The sequence below is a fragment of the Metopolophium dirhodum genome, chromosome 3, assembly GCF_019925205.1.
Source record: "Metopolophium dirhodum isolate CAU chromosome 3, ASM1992520v1, whole genome shotgun sequence".
In the NCBI taxonomy this organism is placed as follows: domain Eukaryota; kingdom Metazoa; phylum Arthropoda; class Insecta; order Hemiptera; family Aphididae; genus Metopolophium; species Metopolophium dirhodum.
This window is the reverse complement of record NC_083562.1, coordinates 24,918,410-24,930,626: the sequence shown is the minus strand read 5'-3', so window position 1 is coordinate 24,930,626 and position 12,217 is coordinate 24,918,410. Positions and strand designations below refer to the sequence as shown.

At 32.1% G+C, this 12,217-nt stretch overlaps 3 protein-coding genes and 1 long non-coding RNA gene across 8 annotated transcripts in view; 2 read left to right on the top strand and 2 right to left on the bottom strand.

Annotated features, from left to right (window-relative positions):
• Nucleotides 1-311: 311 nt before the first annotated feature.
• On the top strand, nt 312-3,141 carry LOC132941679 (epimerase family protein SDR39U1-like). The gene is made up of 6 exons (XM_061009824.1): nt 312-536; nt 597-709; nt 769-976; nt 1,042-1,188; nt 1,363-1,553; nt 2,192-3,141. Exons 1-6 carry the CDS (start codon nt 443-445, stop codon nt 2,414-2,416), a joined length of 978 nt encoding a protein of 325 aa, XP_060865807.1. The 5' UTR covers nt 312-442; the 3' UTR covers nt 2,417-3,141.
• A 222-nt stretch (nt 3,142-3,363) lies between these two features.
• Nucleotides 3,364-4,132, bottom strand: LOC132941683 (uncharacterized). Its single transcript, XR_009664185.1, has 2 exons — nt 3,815-4,132; nt 3,364-3,575 (listed from the first exon to the last, which is right to left on the bottom strand). It is a non-coding gene; the product is annotated as an uncharacterized LOC132941683 (long non-coding RNA).
• Nucleotides 4,133-4,158: 26 nt separating this feature from the next.
• On the top strand, nt 4,159-8,614 carry LOC132941680 (epimerase family protein SDR39U1-like). 4 transcript variants are annotated; one of them, XM_061009828.1, is made up of 7 exons: nt 4,159-4,518; nt 5,563-5,684; nt 5,760-5,970; nt 6,834-6,983; nt 7,056-7,246; nt 7,306-7,578; nt 8,341-8,614. In XM_061009828.1, exons 1-6 carry the CDS (start codon nt 4,464-4,466, stop codon nt 7,525-7,527), a joined length of 951 nt encoding a protein of 316 aa, XP_060865811.1. In that variant the 5' UTR covers nt 4,159-4,463; the 3' UTR covers nt 7,528-7,578; nt 8,341-8,614. The 4 variants fall into 4 exon arrangements, with proteins under 4 accessions (XP_060865811.1, XP_060865810.1, XP_060865809.1 ...); XM_061009827.1 differs by having other exon boundaries at nt 8,338-8,614; XM_061009826.1 differs by having other exon boundaries at nt 4,160-4,518; nt 7,306-7,597.
• Nucleotides 8,272-12,217, bottom strand: part of LOC132941675 (integrin alpha-PS2) — a 73,775-nt gene continuing 69,829 nt past the window's right edge. For both annotated transcript variants that reach the window (XM_061009818.1, XM_061009819.1), the window contains 5 exons: nt 11,836-12,181; nt 11,569-11,660; nt 9,674-11,485; nt 9,276-9,512; nt 8,272-8,465 (listed from right to left, as the gene is read on the bottom strand). In XM_061009818.1, the coding sequence (XP_060865801.1) occupies nt 8,358-8,465; nt 9,276-9,512; nt 9,674-11,485; nt 11,569-11,660; nt 11,836-12,181 (2,595 nt within the window). In that variant the 3' untranslated portion in view covers nt 8,272-8,357. The remainder of the gene's footprint in view (nt 8,466-9,275; nt 9,513-9,673; nt 11,486-11,568; nt 11,661-11,835; nt 12,182-12,217) is intronic.

Sequence of the window (12,217 nt, the reverse complement as noted above, 5' to 3'; positions counted from 1 at the left end):
AATATGAATATTAAAAACTTGTTTCCATTCATTCTTAATGTATATTTTTATTTTTGTTGTACCTAAAAATCCTCTAAAAGTCCATCTCTCATCACTTAGGTATACTTACTGATTAAAATATAACTTATATGCGTGCCCCATGTACTCTGTCAGAGTATACAACTTTATTTCAATTTAATTGTGAAAAATAATCTTATTTATTGTATCATTGATTTTTATTAATATTTTGATAATAAAATCAATGATAGTATTAACTTGGATTAAATTTAATGTATTCTATGGCACATTCTCCTTAGTTTGACTGCATTAATTAAACCATTTATCACTTAATTTTAACACTAAAACAGCAATTACTTTTAGTTTTGAAATAATTTAACATTTTCACCTCAATTAAATGAGGTATATTATTTTTTTTACCTGTTAAATAATAGTTAAAAATAAAATGAAAAACCCATTAGCAAATGTTGCATTACTTAAAACATCGTTTAGATTTCTACAAACAGCATTGTTAAGTACCAAGGGTCATGTGCTAATCGGTAAAATATTTGTGAAAAACTTCTATTCTATTATAATAACGTTTTTAAATTAATGTATAGGCGGAGGAACTGGATTTATTGGCAGAAACTTGAAAGAATTTCTGTTGAGAGAAAACTACAAAGTAACAATAATATCTAGAGTTAAGACTGGAGAGAAACATATCATAAATTGGGTAATATTATAATATTTCCTAGTTTCAAACTATATTTTTCAATTAAGTGTATTGTGTAGGCCGATTTAATAATCCATGGTGTTTCCAATGATGTAACAGCTGTGGTCAACTTGACTGGTGAGCCCATAATGGTTCCTTTCAAAGGTTTTGGAAATAACTTTAAAAAAAAAATCTGGATTAGTAGAGTTGGTTCTACTGCGCTACTTACCGATATCATAAATTCAGCCAAATGCAAACCTAATGTGTTTATAACAATCACTAATACTGGTACAGTGGTCTGAAGATGTTCACTATTAACTAAGATAATTAAAATTAAAATTTGCAAACAATAGATATATATCCATCAGATGGAGGAGTTCACACTGAACAATTTATTCCTACAGACCAGATGGTAGACTGTAATTTCTTCACTAGATTAGGAACAGATTGGGAGCAAGCTTCTAAGTATTTCCCCTTTCGTAAGGTATCAATTAGAACAGGTATGTTATGCATTTATGCAATTGTAATATGATGTGGAGTAACTATTTAAGTATTTATATTAAAATTCAATATAAAATGCATAGTATCATCATTGATAATAAATACTACTTAGTATTAGTATCATGTTAGTTTAAATCAATTGAATTTATTTACTATAATTTTGTATTAATTAGGAACCGTACTTGGAGACAATGGTGGATTTCTCAAATGTTTGAAATATCCCACTGCTATAGGTTTAGGGACTCAGATAGGAGACGGATGTCAGCAACAGCCTTGGATACACATCTGTGACTTATTGAATCTTATACTATTTTCAATAGAGAATAAAGAAATAAGTGGAATATTGAACGGAGTATCACCACAGGTAATTAACATAATTTATTAAGTTGACACATAAATTATACTAACCTTTCATCAATTATAGAATTAAATATTTGTACCAATGATAATTTAAGTCAATAAAAATCCAGATGGACAAAAGTACCAGTTTCCCAATTTTTTCTTAACATAAGAGACAATGAAAACAAATTAGGAAAACCAGTCCATTCATCTAACTTGTAACAACCTTCAAAATTTCAAAAAAATATTGATCCAAAAACTTAGGCACTAAGGCCAAGTTGTACCATCTCCGATTTAAATTAACCGAAGTTTAATTGTTCAAATTTGCACGGTTATAAAATCGGTTTTAAGCCAATTCAGCATAATAGAAGTGTAACCATAGATAGTAGGCCCCTTGGAGGTACAGGATGTACTGAATAATTTAAATAGGAATACTAACTTTTTCTGTGATTAAAATCTTAAATTCTGAGCGGATTACCTAATGAATAATATCCAACATTTTTAACAATGGGTTTTTTTGTATCTGAAAAAACACTTCTAATAAAGAAATGTTCCAATCATCAAATTTGGAGGATATTTATGTTAAAAATTGCAGTGCCAAGATGAATTAGGTCGGTTGTAATTGGATTAATTAAATCTATTTATCTATTTGACCTATTCTAGGGTGCAACTAATGGAGAAATAACTACTATTTACACACATATGTTAAAAAAGTCACCAGCGATGTTAAATATACCAAGAATGTTCTTAAAGACAGCGTTTGGAGAAGAAAGAACAAAATTAATTTTGGAAGGAAGAAAAGTATTACCAACAAGAACTTTAAAATGCGGATTTAAATTTCAATATTGTGAAATCACAGATGCTATAAAAAATTTATTAGGGCAATGAAACAAAAAGAATATAATATTAAAAAAGTACTTACCATGTCGTGCTTAACAGGATCATAATCTAATATAAAAACTCAAGTGAACATTTTTCGAAATTCTGTAGTCCATTAATATAATATATCAATAAAAAACGATTCGTCTTCACTATTTTATTAGAATTTGATGGTAGTAGTAACTTAGTATTTAAATTGTAGATATAACACAATATACATCATTGGAGTTGTTTGGTAAGCAACAAATCAAATATTTTTTATTGGATAATTTCACTAGATGAATAAAAGAGAGCTTAATACCAGACGGGTATATTAAGCCTTTCATACTACTTTTCTTCAAATATACCATAAAACACTTTTTTTCAAGTAAAATGGGGCAAATTGAAGATAATATGACAGAAATTAACAAATCAAATAAATCCAGCACTATAACACAACATTTGCCTAATGATATAGATGGTTAATTTAAAAATTGCCATGTGTTATAATTCATCACACATAAAACTAGTAGAAATTTAGTTTTAAAAACACATTGAACAGTCTCCAATCTCCGTAATTTATACTTTTTTAACTATAATTAATAACCTCACATTTTTTTATTTTTCTGTTTTAGTCTCAGATACTATATAATGACCTCAATGTTATATTAAATGTATGTAATTGGATCAAAATTTGGTGATACCAAATTAGTTAAGAATTTCATGAAAAATCGGCAAAGATCATAGGTACAGTGAAAAATTCATGTATTGTTAACAAAATATTGTAAATTCAATTAAAAAACTTTACTTTAAACTTATCTAATAACCCTACACAAAGCCGACTTTTCATGATGATAACATTTTATTCGATTATTAATTATTATTATAACTTATGTACACCAGCCACCAGGCTACCTAACCTAAAAATGTTTATTTATATGTTGAAGATGGAAATAATTAGAAAAAAAAACAATTGGTTTATACGTTGAACAGAAAGTGTTTATTACTGTTTAGATGATTCAATATAAAAGTTACAATATCGTTTAATGTTTACCAAAACATGTCAATATGTCCGGGAGCAGGCCACGAGGTTTACTTGGACCTTGCACGCATCTTCCTCCTCTTGCGCTTCAACCTACGCATACGCTTCTTACGCCACTTAGCCCTCATAGTCGGGCTAACGACAAATCTATAAACAAAAAAAAGCGAGACATTAAGAGAGAATCGAAGTACACTAACACGTGTGAAGGCCTACATGTAGTAAGTAATAACCTACATAATAACCAATTATCGAAAAAAATTAAGTTGCTTAAGAGAAATGGGTAAAATGAATTATAATAAATATATTACACGAGCAATGGTTAACGTTAATGGAAAATAAAGTTGGGAATATTACAAAATAAAACATCAAAACATCTAGATACTTACCAAAGACGAGAAAATTCGGAGCGGAACGGCGAGTTCTGCTTGATTCAGGAACAAATTTGTTTGTGAAAGATGTGACGATGACGCCGTGGAACGAGCCCGAAAAATGTCTCGCGGACGCAGTGCTACCAACATGATAGTATATGATTTAAGGTTATAACATAACGAAACGTGGACCTGGAAGGAAAAAAGAAAAGTATCATTTCGAACGTGAGACGCACACATTTTTCCCGAACATCATGGTGGTCAGGGTAAGTTGGCAGCACTGTGTACATACCGGTCGTTTGAATTATGTTCACAATTTTAGATATTTTATCAGCTGTCTAAGTCTCTATGAGGATATCCTGATATCCATGATCCATTATAGATAATATAAAATTATAAAAGTATTTCATCTTTTTATTGATGTTAGAATTTTGAGTTTTTAAAATGTAATTATCTCTTATGCACCAACTATAGTAATAAAGAGTAATGAGTATACATTGACTTATGATATTTATATAAAAAATAGTAATTACAATTATTATATGGTTGTACGAAGTTCAAAGACGATTTGCAATCTTGTTTTTGCCACTGACTTTTAAAACTTTTTAGTATTACTTTAAGTATAAAATAACGATTATTATTCACTCGTGAACACGACTCGCTGATCATGATTTCTATGAGCCGAAATTATTCGATGGCAAGTAAAGGGAGAGTGTTAATCGGTATGTAATTAATGTTGTTTCATTAATTTATATTTTTTGTCATGACCAAAGTCAAAAAAGTAAATTATTATATTGTGCGAGTGTGCGATCTAAAATTTAAGTTATGCATTTGTTAATAAGAGGTTGATGACGACAATTGTTGCAAATGTTTATTGTTTCATGATTGTTTTGAACGCAATATTGAAACAGTTTTAAAAAGCGAGCACCTATACGTCACTTTAATTTTCCTAATAATACACTTGTTAATTTCACAGCTAAGCGTTAAATTATTTAAATATTAGTTATTGTTGGTGTGGTCAAATTTATTTATTTAGCATGCGACTATGATTTAAAATAATAGTAAATATAAAAATAATATGTTTAACTGTACACTCTAAATATTTAAAGGAATTCATACAAAACAATCCATCTCCAGTCTCCGCCCATAATTTTTGTTATTGTTTTAGATTTGTCCCTGTTAAAATATTAATATTTTATATAATTATTGTTTTGTCAAAGTATAATAACTGTACACTTTTCCTTGTTTAGCTATATGAATACATTAATGTTTTAGACAACATTTTTACCAATCATAATAATTAATTTATTACTTTTTAACACATGAAGTCTGTTTGTCAAAACTTACAAACTTACTAAATTTTTTGAATTCATTTTCAATTTTTTGTTGTTATTTTTAATATTACAGTAAATTTAGGAAAGAATATTATTATCTGGGTCTCTTGATTGTTTTTGTTTATGTATTCATTTTAAAGCAAGTTTAAATTGTTATTGTAAAAATATAATAATTTAAAAAAGCTCATAACTTGTTTAGAAATTTAAATATAAAAAAGAAACAACATATTATACTCATATTTGTAAATTTTCTGTAATATTAAAACATTTAAAACTATGTAATAACTAATTACACAAAACAAATTCTGCTGAACGCATATTTGGTGTGTTGTACCTTTGTAACTTGTAAGACAGAGATACATATGAACACCACATTCTATTAATGGTGCTTTACTTCTTATTGCTTTTATAATTTATTTATTTATTTTTCAGGAGGTGGAACAGGATTTGTTGGAAAATATTTGAAACAATATCTCAAGGACCAAAATTATGATGTTACTATCATATCTAGAAAAAACAATGAGTTTACTAAATCTGATTCTGTTATAAGCTGGGTAAACACCAAATAAAATCAAAAACAATAATCTGGAGTTTTTAAATAATTATGATTTTTATTTTATTTATTATAGGATCAAGTAAGAAAAAATGAAATTCCACTTGATACAGTAGCTGTTATTAATGCGGCTGGTGAACCAATTCTTGAACCTACACGATTATGGACTAGCAAGTTTAAAAAATCTGTATGGGATAGTAGAGTATTGACTAATCAATGCCTTGTGGATGCAATCAATAAAATGAATACACAAAAGCCTAAATTATTTGTATCGTTTTCTGGAGTGGGTATGTTACAATTAATTTGATAATTTTACTTACAAATACATTTTAATTAACATGTTTGCTGCTGTTGATGATAATCAGTGAACCAACTATAGTTCAATGTTTGGGGGGGGGGGGGGGGGTGCTAGAATTATAAATCTCTCACATAGCTACACCCCCCCCCCCCCACCCCCTATATTTAATATTTCCAATATTTAGATTATATAATTATATTCACAATACCATTTTTAGGAAAAAAAATTTTATTTTTTTAGTAAAGTATTTTATCATATTAAAATTTAATTCTGAAAATGCTTTATCTGTTCTCATATTTTGAAATGATTTAATGGCATTATTAATAATAATTTTGGCCTTCCCTAATATAGCCATTTTGGATGAATGTTGTACTGAGTATGTTTATAACTTCTAACACATCACTTAAAATAATTACTAAAATAAATTATAAATTTATATCTTGTAATTTAAGATTATAATATTAAGGGAAAAAATAATAATTAGGTCTTAAAACTAAAAATATAAATAACTAGATATTTGAAATTACAACAACATGGATCATGGGGTTGCCATTACACTAATTTATGTTATTTAACCCTTTTACTGCTACACTAGTTTTCCACTACAACCGGTGTATTCTAAATAAAATAAAATATTTATTCTTTTTTTACTCTACAAGATTAATTATATACAAATATGGTCATAGGAAACATGTTAATGTTATATACATATATGAAATATTAATATTATTTTTAAATGTGTAATAATGATCATTTATATACAGATCGAACGATATATAGTTATTTTATTTAATTGAAATTGTTTGTTCGTTGTTACACAATCAAATTTATACCTTTTGATTTAATTATTAGGAATATATCCACCCAATACAGATAAATGTAAACCATATACAGAGAGCTATGATGTTAAAGAATTTGATTACTTGTCGAAATTAGCAATTGGTATTGAAAAAAGTGCCATACCAAAATCAGACGATGTACGCTCAGTAATAATAAGATTAGGTAAAAAAAAGTCATATTTTATTTATTTTTTATTCTACCAATACATGTTTGAATTTTATGTATGATTTATAGGGGTTGTATTTGGCCGACAAGGTGGATTTATAAGTCAACTTTATCCATTCTTTCGTTTTGGTTTTGGAATATGTATGGGTAATGGTTCTCAATTCTTACCTTGGATACACATAGATGATGTCTGTCGTTTAGTGTTGTTTGCTATTGAAAACAATAGTTTAGAGGGTATTGTCAATGGAGTTGCTCCTGAAGTAATGTTTAATTTTTTTTTTAAATTCGAAATGTTATAGTAAATTTTATTATTTTTCAGATAATTACCCATCATTACTTTGCTAAAAGTTTTGTTGAAGTCTTCGGTCATAGTTTTGTATTAAAAGTTCCTGGATTTATTTTCAAGTTAATATTTGGAACGGAGCGAGCAAAAATGGTTTTAGAAGGACAAGCGGTCGAACCAACCAAATTAAACAACTTAAATTTTTCGTACAAATTGCCTGATATTAAAACAGCATTGTGTCGTGTATCTCAGGAATAATTTGATGTATTGGCAACAGTTTCTAATCAATTTGGTAGTTTTAAAGATGAGGTATAATCAACTGGCTTATGTAATTATTACTGTTTATAATAATAACTCAAACCTACAAATCTAATTTGAACTATATAATTTTGAATTTTCTAATAAGAAAATATGAAAACATCTTTTTACAGTCAAATTTTATCTACTGTGATGGCTCCTTAACAATGATAAATTGCATTCAACTCCTTTAGTTGAAAAATTAATATCTATACAAAGAAAAAAAAAGAAAAGATTTATTATTTACATTTTATAATTTATTTTTCAATTAAAAATAAACCAAAAATTATCAGTCATTATTAAAATAAGTAAATTGAATATTGATATTTGTTTTAATTTCACAAGCATAAAATATTGATATCTTATTAAGTCATAATTAAAAACTTTAATTTTACAACTGAATGTTAATTTTGTAAAGAATAAAAATGCAACTCAATTTACAATTTTTTTTTTTAGACTAGAGCGTTATAATTTTAAAACAATATATTTAATTTTTTTATAAAAATAATTACTATCAAGGTTTAAGTACAGTTAATTAATTAATAGATTCATATAATAATTTAATTTACAATAAGACTAACATTTACATTATTATTTCAAAATGTAAGAAAATAAAACAATTGTATATATACTATTTACAAAAAACTAATATAGAATAGTTATTTTTAAATATTTACAAAATAAATTATAACAAATTAATATCAGTTAGGTGGTTTAATGTGGCAATTTATTTAAGTTCCAATCATATTTATTAAAAAAAATTTTTTTTAGCAGAACAAAGTTGAATATTTTTACAAAGCTTCGTCTCCTGTTTGATAAAGCTCGGCCTGTCCATTTCTGTGTGTCAATGGTTGTTTTTCTGGTGCACTAGAAGGCCGATTGCGTTTGAAGAATCCACACTACGAAAAACAAAATATTCAGTTATTAAAATGTATGCATTTTTACATGTTATATTTGTAAACTTTTATGAAAAAATTACGAACAAACCAAAAATCATAATTTATGACATTTTACTTGCAATGAATTAAATAAAGTCTTACTTATATCAGCATATTTTTTTATTAAAATAAAGCCACAAAAGGTTTATCATAAATATATGGTGCATTCTGATCATATTATGACAATACATATTTTAGTATCATAATTATTTTTTTAAGGTATTGAATTGGTTTAATATTTATGAAATAATTCTTATAAATTAAAATTATTGAATAGTACTACTACATAATATTAAATCATGTTTGTGTGTGATAAATATAATATGGTATTATGTTCAGTATATTAAAATAAATATACTATCATTCTGATAAGAAATTATTTAATTTCTTGGTCAATATTATAAAAGATGTTTTTGGTTGCAAAAAACAAAATAGTTTTGTGGTTGAAATATTTTAACCACAAAATAATTAATAACGGTACTGACACTTAAGTTCATCTTTATTTTCTTTTAAAATTCTGTAAGAATTGCCTTATGGCTCCATACAACCCCTTAATGGAGATCCACTCGGGGACAATTTTTTTAGTGGTGTCCCAACAATATACCTAATGAGACATCAATACTGCTGAGCTTGAGGGAAAGCTTTTTATTTTATAAAATAAATTATGAACTCTACGTGTGGTTTTTGGGAAAATTAGTGAACTCGAAAGGCTCAATACATGAGCTATATTTGATTTTAAACTTATATGAACTCTCCAATGATGATATTTACCTTGTAAAGCAGATACACGAGCAGCAACAGGATAGCCGTCCCAGCGACGGCGGCCAAGACGACGATCCACAGAGGAATGATGTCCGGTTTGACGGCCAGGTCCCTGGGGATGACCTCCGTGAATACCTCGTAACTCCTAACCTGGGCGAGTTTACTTTCCGGCTTGCCAATGTATTGGAGCTTGGTGACTTTTGCTGATAACGTGGAGCTTAGTGTCACCGGTCTGTTGAGCGCCACCTGAAAATGTAAACCAGATATATTAATTTATTACTCGTGGCTCGTGAGATAGGTACCTAGCTAGTTTGAAGTAGAGGATTTTTGGTCTATTGCATTGTAATTTTTAGGTAGTATAGTTTTAGTTTTAGAAAAGGACTTTCTTATTGTTCATAAATAAATACCTTTTTCAAAGTGCTGACCCAAGCCCTGGATCTGAATGACAGCCACACCTCTTGGTCTTTTGATAGCGGCCCGATCTTACACTTGACGGTCACGCACCTCGTGGGCCCGCACCGTTTGGTCTGAGTGTCTCTCCGGAAACGGGTGTACAGCTTAAACTTGCCATCGACGTCGGCCGGCTTGACGTAGTTTTGCGGGCTTAGGTCCTGCGCCTCGTACACGTTCGTCGAACCACCACCGTCGGAAGTCATATGCAACGTGTCCCAGTTGCCCTCCGCGTTAGCGCGGTACAGCTTTCCGTCTACCGTCCGCCACCTGTGCACCGTTTCCGATTCGTCCACTTTGGACTGCCTGAACCCCTGGTTATGCCTTTCCGTGACTGCAGCGGCGCCAGTCAAGCTGACTGATAGGTCGCTGTCATCTCCTGTGGTGCCACCTATGACGTTGGTCACGCCGCCTGTTCCTGCAGCCATGTTTATCCTGCGCACCGCTGCGTCCCGGTAGTCCAACGCACCACCATCTACTACATGCGACGTGCTGCCGTTACGTACCACTCCGTCGTTATTGGTTCGCCATCGGTCCATCACGTACGTCTTCGGCACGCCACCACCTGCAGCGTCGCCCCACGTCGTGTTAGCCACGTGGCTCTTTTCCGATTCCTGGAAACTCGTGAAGTTCTTGACACCATGGTTCCAACCATCGCCACCCTGATTCCATTGTGTGCTGATCCCGTTGTCACGCGACCATTTTTCACCTCGCGATTCGGCCGCCGTCCTGGACGTTTCCCAACCGTTAACTCCGCCGAATTCAACGCCTTGTGAAGTCACCGATGATTGACCGCCGGACGACCATCCACCGCGTACTTCCGATCCACCACGTACTTCCGATACACCGCGTACTTCCGATCCACCGCGTACTTCGGAACCACCGCGTACTTCCGATCCACTCTGTACGACGGTCACGGGTGATTTACCATGGAATTCCGATCCAGCATTGTTTTCGGACAATCCTGCCTCACGAGAACCTGTGATCGCGGTCTCGAATCGCGTGGTACCCCCGGACGACGACGCACCCATTCGGAAAGTCGAACTGCCCGACGAAGATTCGGACTCGTCAAAGTGTGCTGCGCCATACACACCGCGGGACGATGAACCAGAACCGTGGGAGTTGCTCTCCACTCCTCCAGCCTCGGACCAACGGTTGCCCTGAGCGCTCGACGCACCGCTAGCGGAAACTGAAGTGGAGCCCGACGACGATCTTGACTCGTACTCGTTGCGCACTACGCCGCCACCGCTTTCAGATGACGCTACGGTGAACGTCGGCCCTCGGTTCGTGTTGGTTACCACCGAAGTGCCGGACGCTTCGTTGGCGCGTTGGCCGCCCGTCACCACGCTCGTTGACTTTGAACCCGAATATTCGCTGTGGACAACGCCTCCGCCGCTCTCCGACGATCCGACCGTGAATTTTGGCCCTCGGTTGATGTCAGTAACGACCGTTGCGCCGGAACCCTCGTTGCGGCTATGACTCGCGCCGCCGGTCACCACCGTTCCGGTTGATTCCGTTTTGGAGTTTTGATATCGAATTTTTTGTTCGTACGAACCGTCGCCCCATTGAGATTTTGATTCTTCTTCGTCTTTCTTTTGGATTTCCATGAAACGTTTTTTTTCCTCTTCCGTCAGTTCCGCAAACGTCTTGACGACCGCACTTGAAGAACTTGAGCTAGTGCCTTCTGCACCCTTCACAGTTACGGATTGACCTGAACTGCTTGAAAACAAACCACTTGATTCAAAATACGACTTCCTCTTACGATCGATCTACAAACATATTATACAAAAGTATTAATAATTAATATTGACAAATTAATACTAGTTTACATCCTCATCCAACCAATACTTACATTTAACCTTAGTGGATTGATTTCTTCAATAGCTTCACATTTTACCTGTCCATTTGTTTCGGGCATTTCAAGTAAGTATAACAGTGGTTCTCCTATGATAAAACATTTCAATTAAGCTAAATTATTTTATTTTGTTTTACCAATTAAACATGAAAATTAACTCAAACATTATTTAAAAACATTGTTAATAAATTTATGTTTAAGTTCATAATTTGTATATATATATTTATACTCGATCAATCTAGAGTTAACTTGAAATGTATTTACCTGCCAAAGTGAACATAGGCCAGTCAATGTAAGCTTCGGCTTCTAATATATCTGAAGGACCCTTATTTCGAATCCCGTATATGTGAATAACCTGCGGGCCGATCTGCTTTTCATCGGTAATGTTGAGTGAGTCTTCCATCGTAATGTTATAATGTACGTCCACGGGTTTTGACGATCCTACAATGATCAAATCGGTTTCCGCCCAAAGAGGTACTCCTAAGTATTTCGTGTTATCTGACACGGAATCAAAACGTTCAGGATTTGTACTGTTCACCACCATGTTGAATTCGTATTTGGCCTTAGTTTCAGTAGTTTGGTATGGTTCCAAAACAACTTTAAATTGTACCTATAAAATATATAATCAATAAATATTGAATCATTT

Excerpts from the sequence above, each read along its gene's own strand:
- LOC132941679 (XM_061009824.1), top strand. The coding sequence starts at position 443 with ATGAAAAACCCATTAGCAAATGTTGCATTACTTAAAACATCGTTTAGA. Across the intron at positions 977-1,041 it reads TATAACAATCACTAATACTG|ATATATATCCATCAGATGGA; the intron begins GTACAGTGGTCT and ends TGCAAACAATAG. Across the intron at positions 1,554-2,191 it reads TGAACGGAGTATCACCACAG|GGTGCAACTAATGGAGAAAT; the intron begins GTAATTAACATA and ends GACCTATTCTAG.
- LOC132941680 (XM_061009828.1), top strand. The coding sequence starts at position 4,464 with ATGATTTCTATGAGCCGAAATTATTCGATGGCAAGTAAAGGGAGAGTG. Across the intron at positions 5,685-5,759 it reads CTGATTCTGTTATAAGCTGG|GATCAAGTAAGAAAAAATGA; the intron begins GTAAACACCAAA and ends TATTTATTATAG. Across the intron at positions 5,971-6,833 it reads TGTATCGTTTTCTGGAGTGG|GAATATATCCACCCAATACA; the intron begins GTATGTTACAAT and ends TTTAATTATTAG.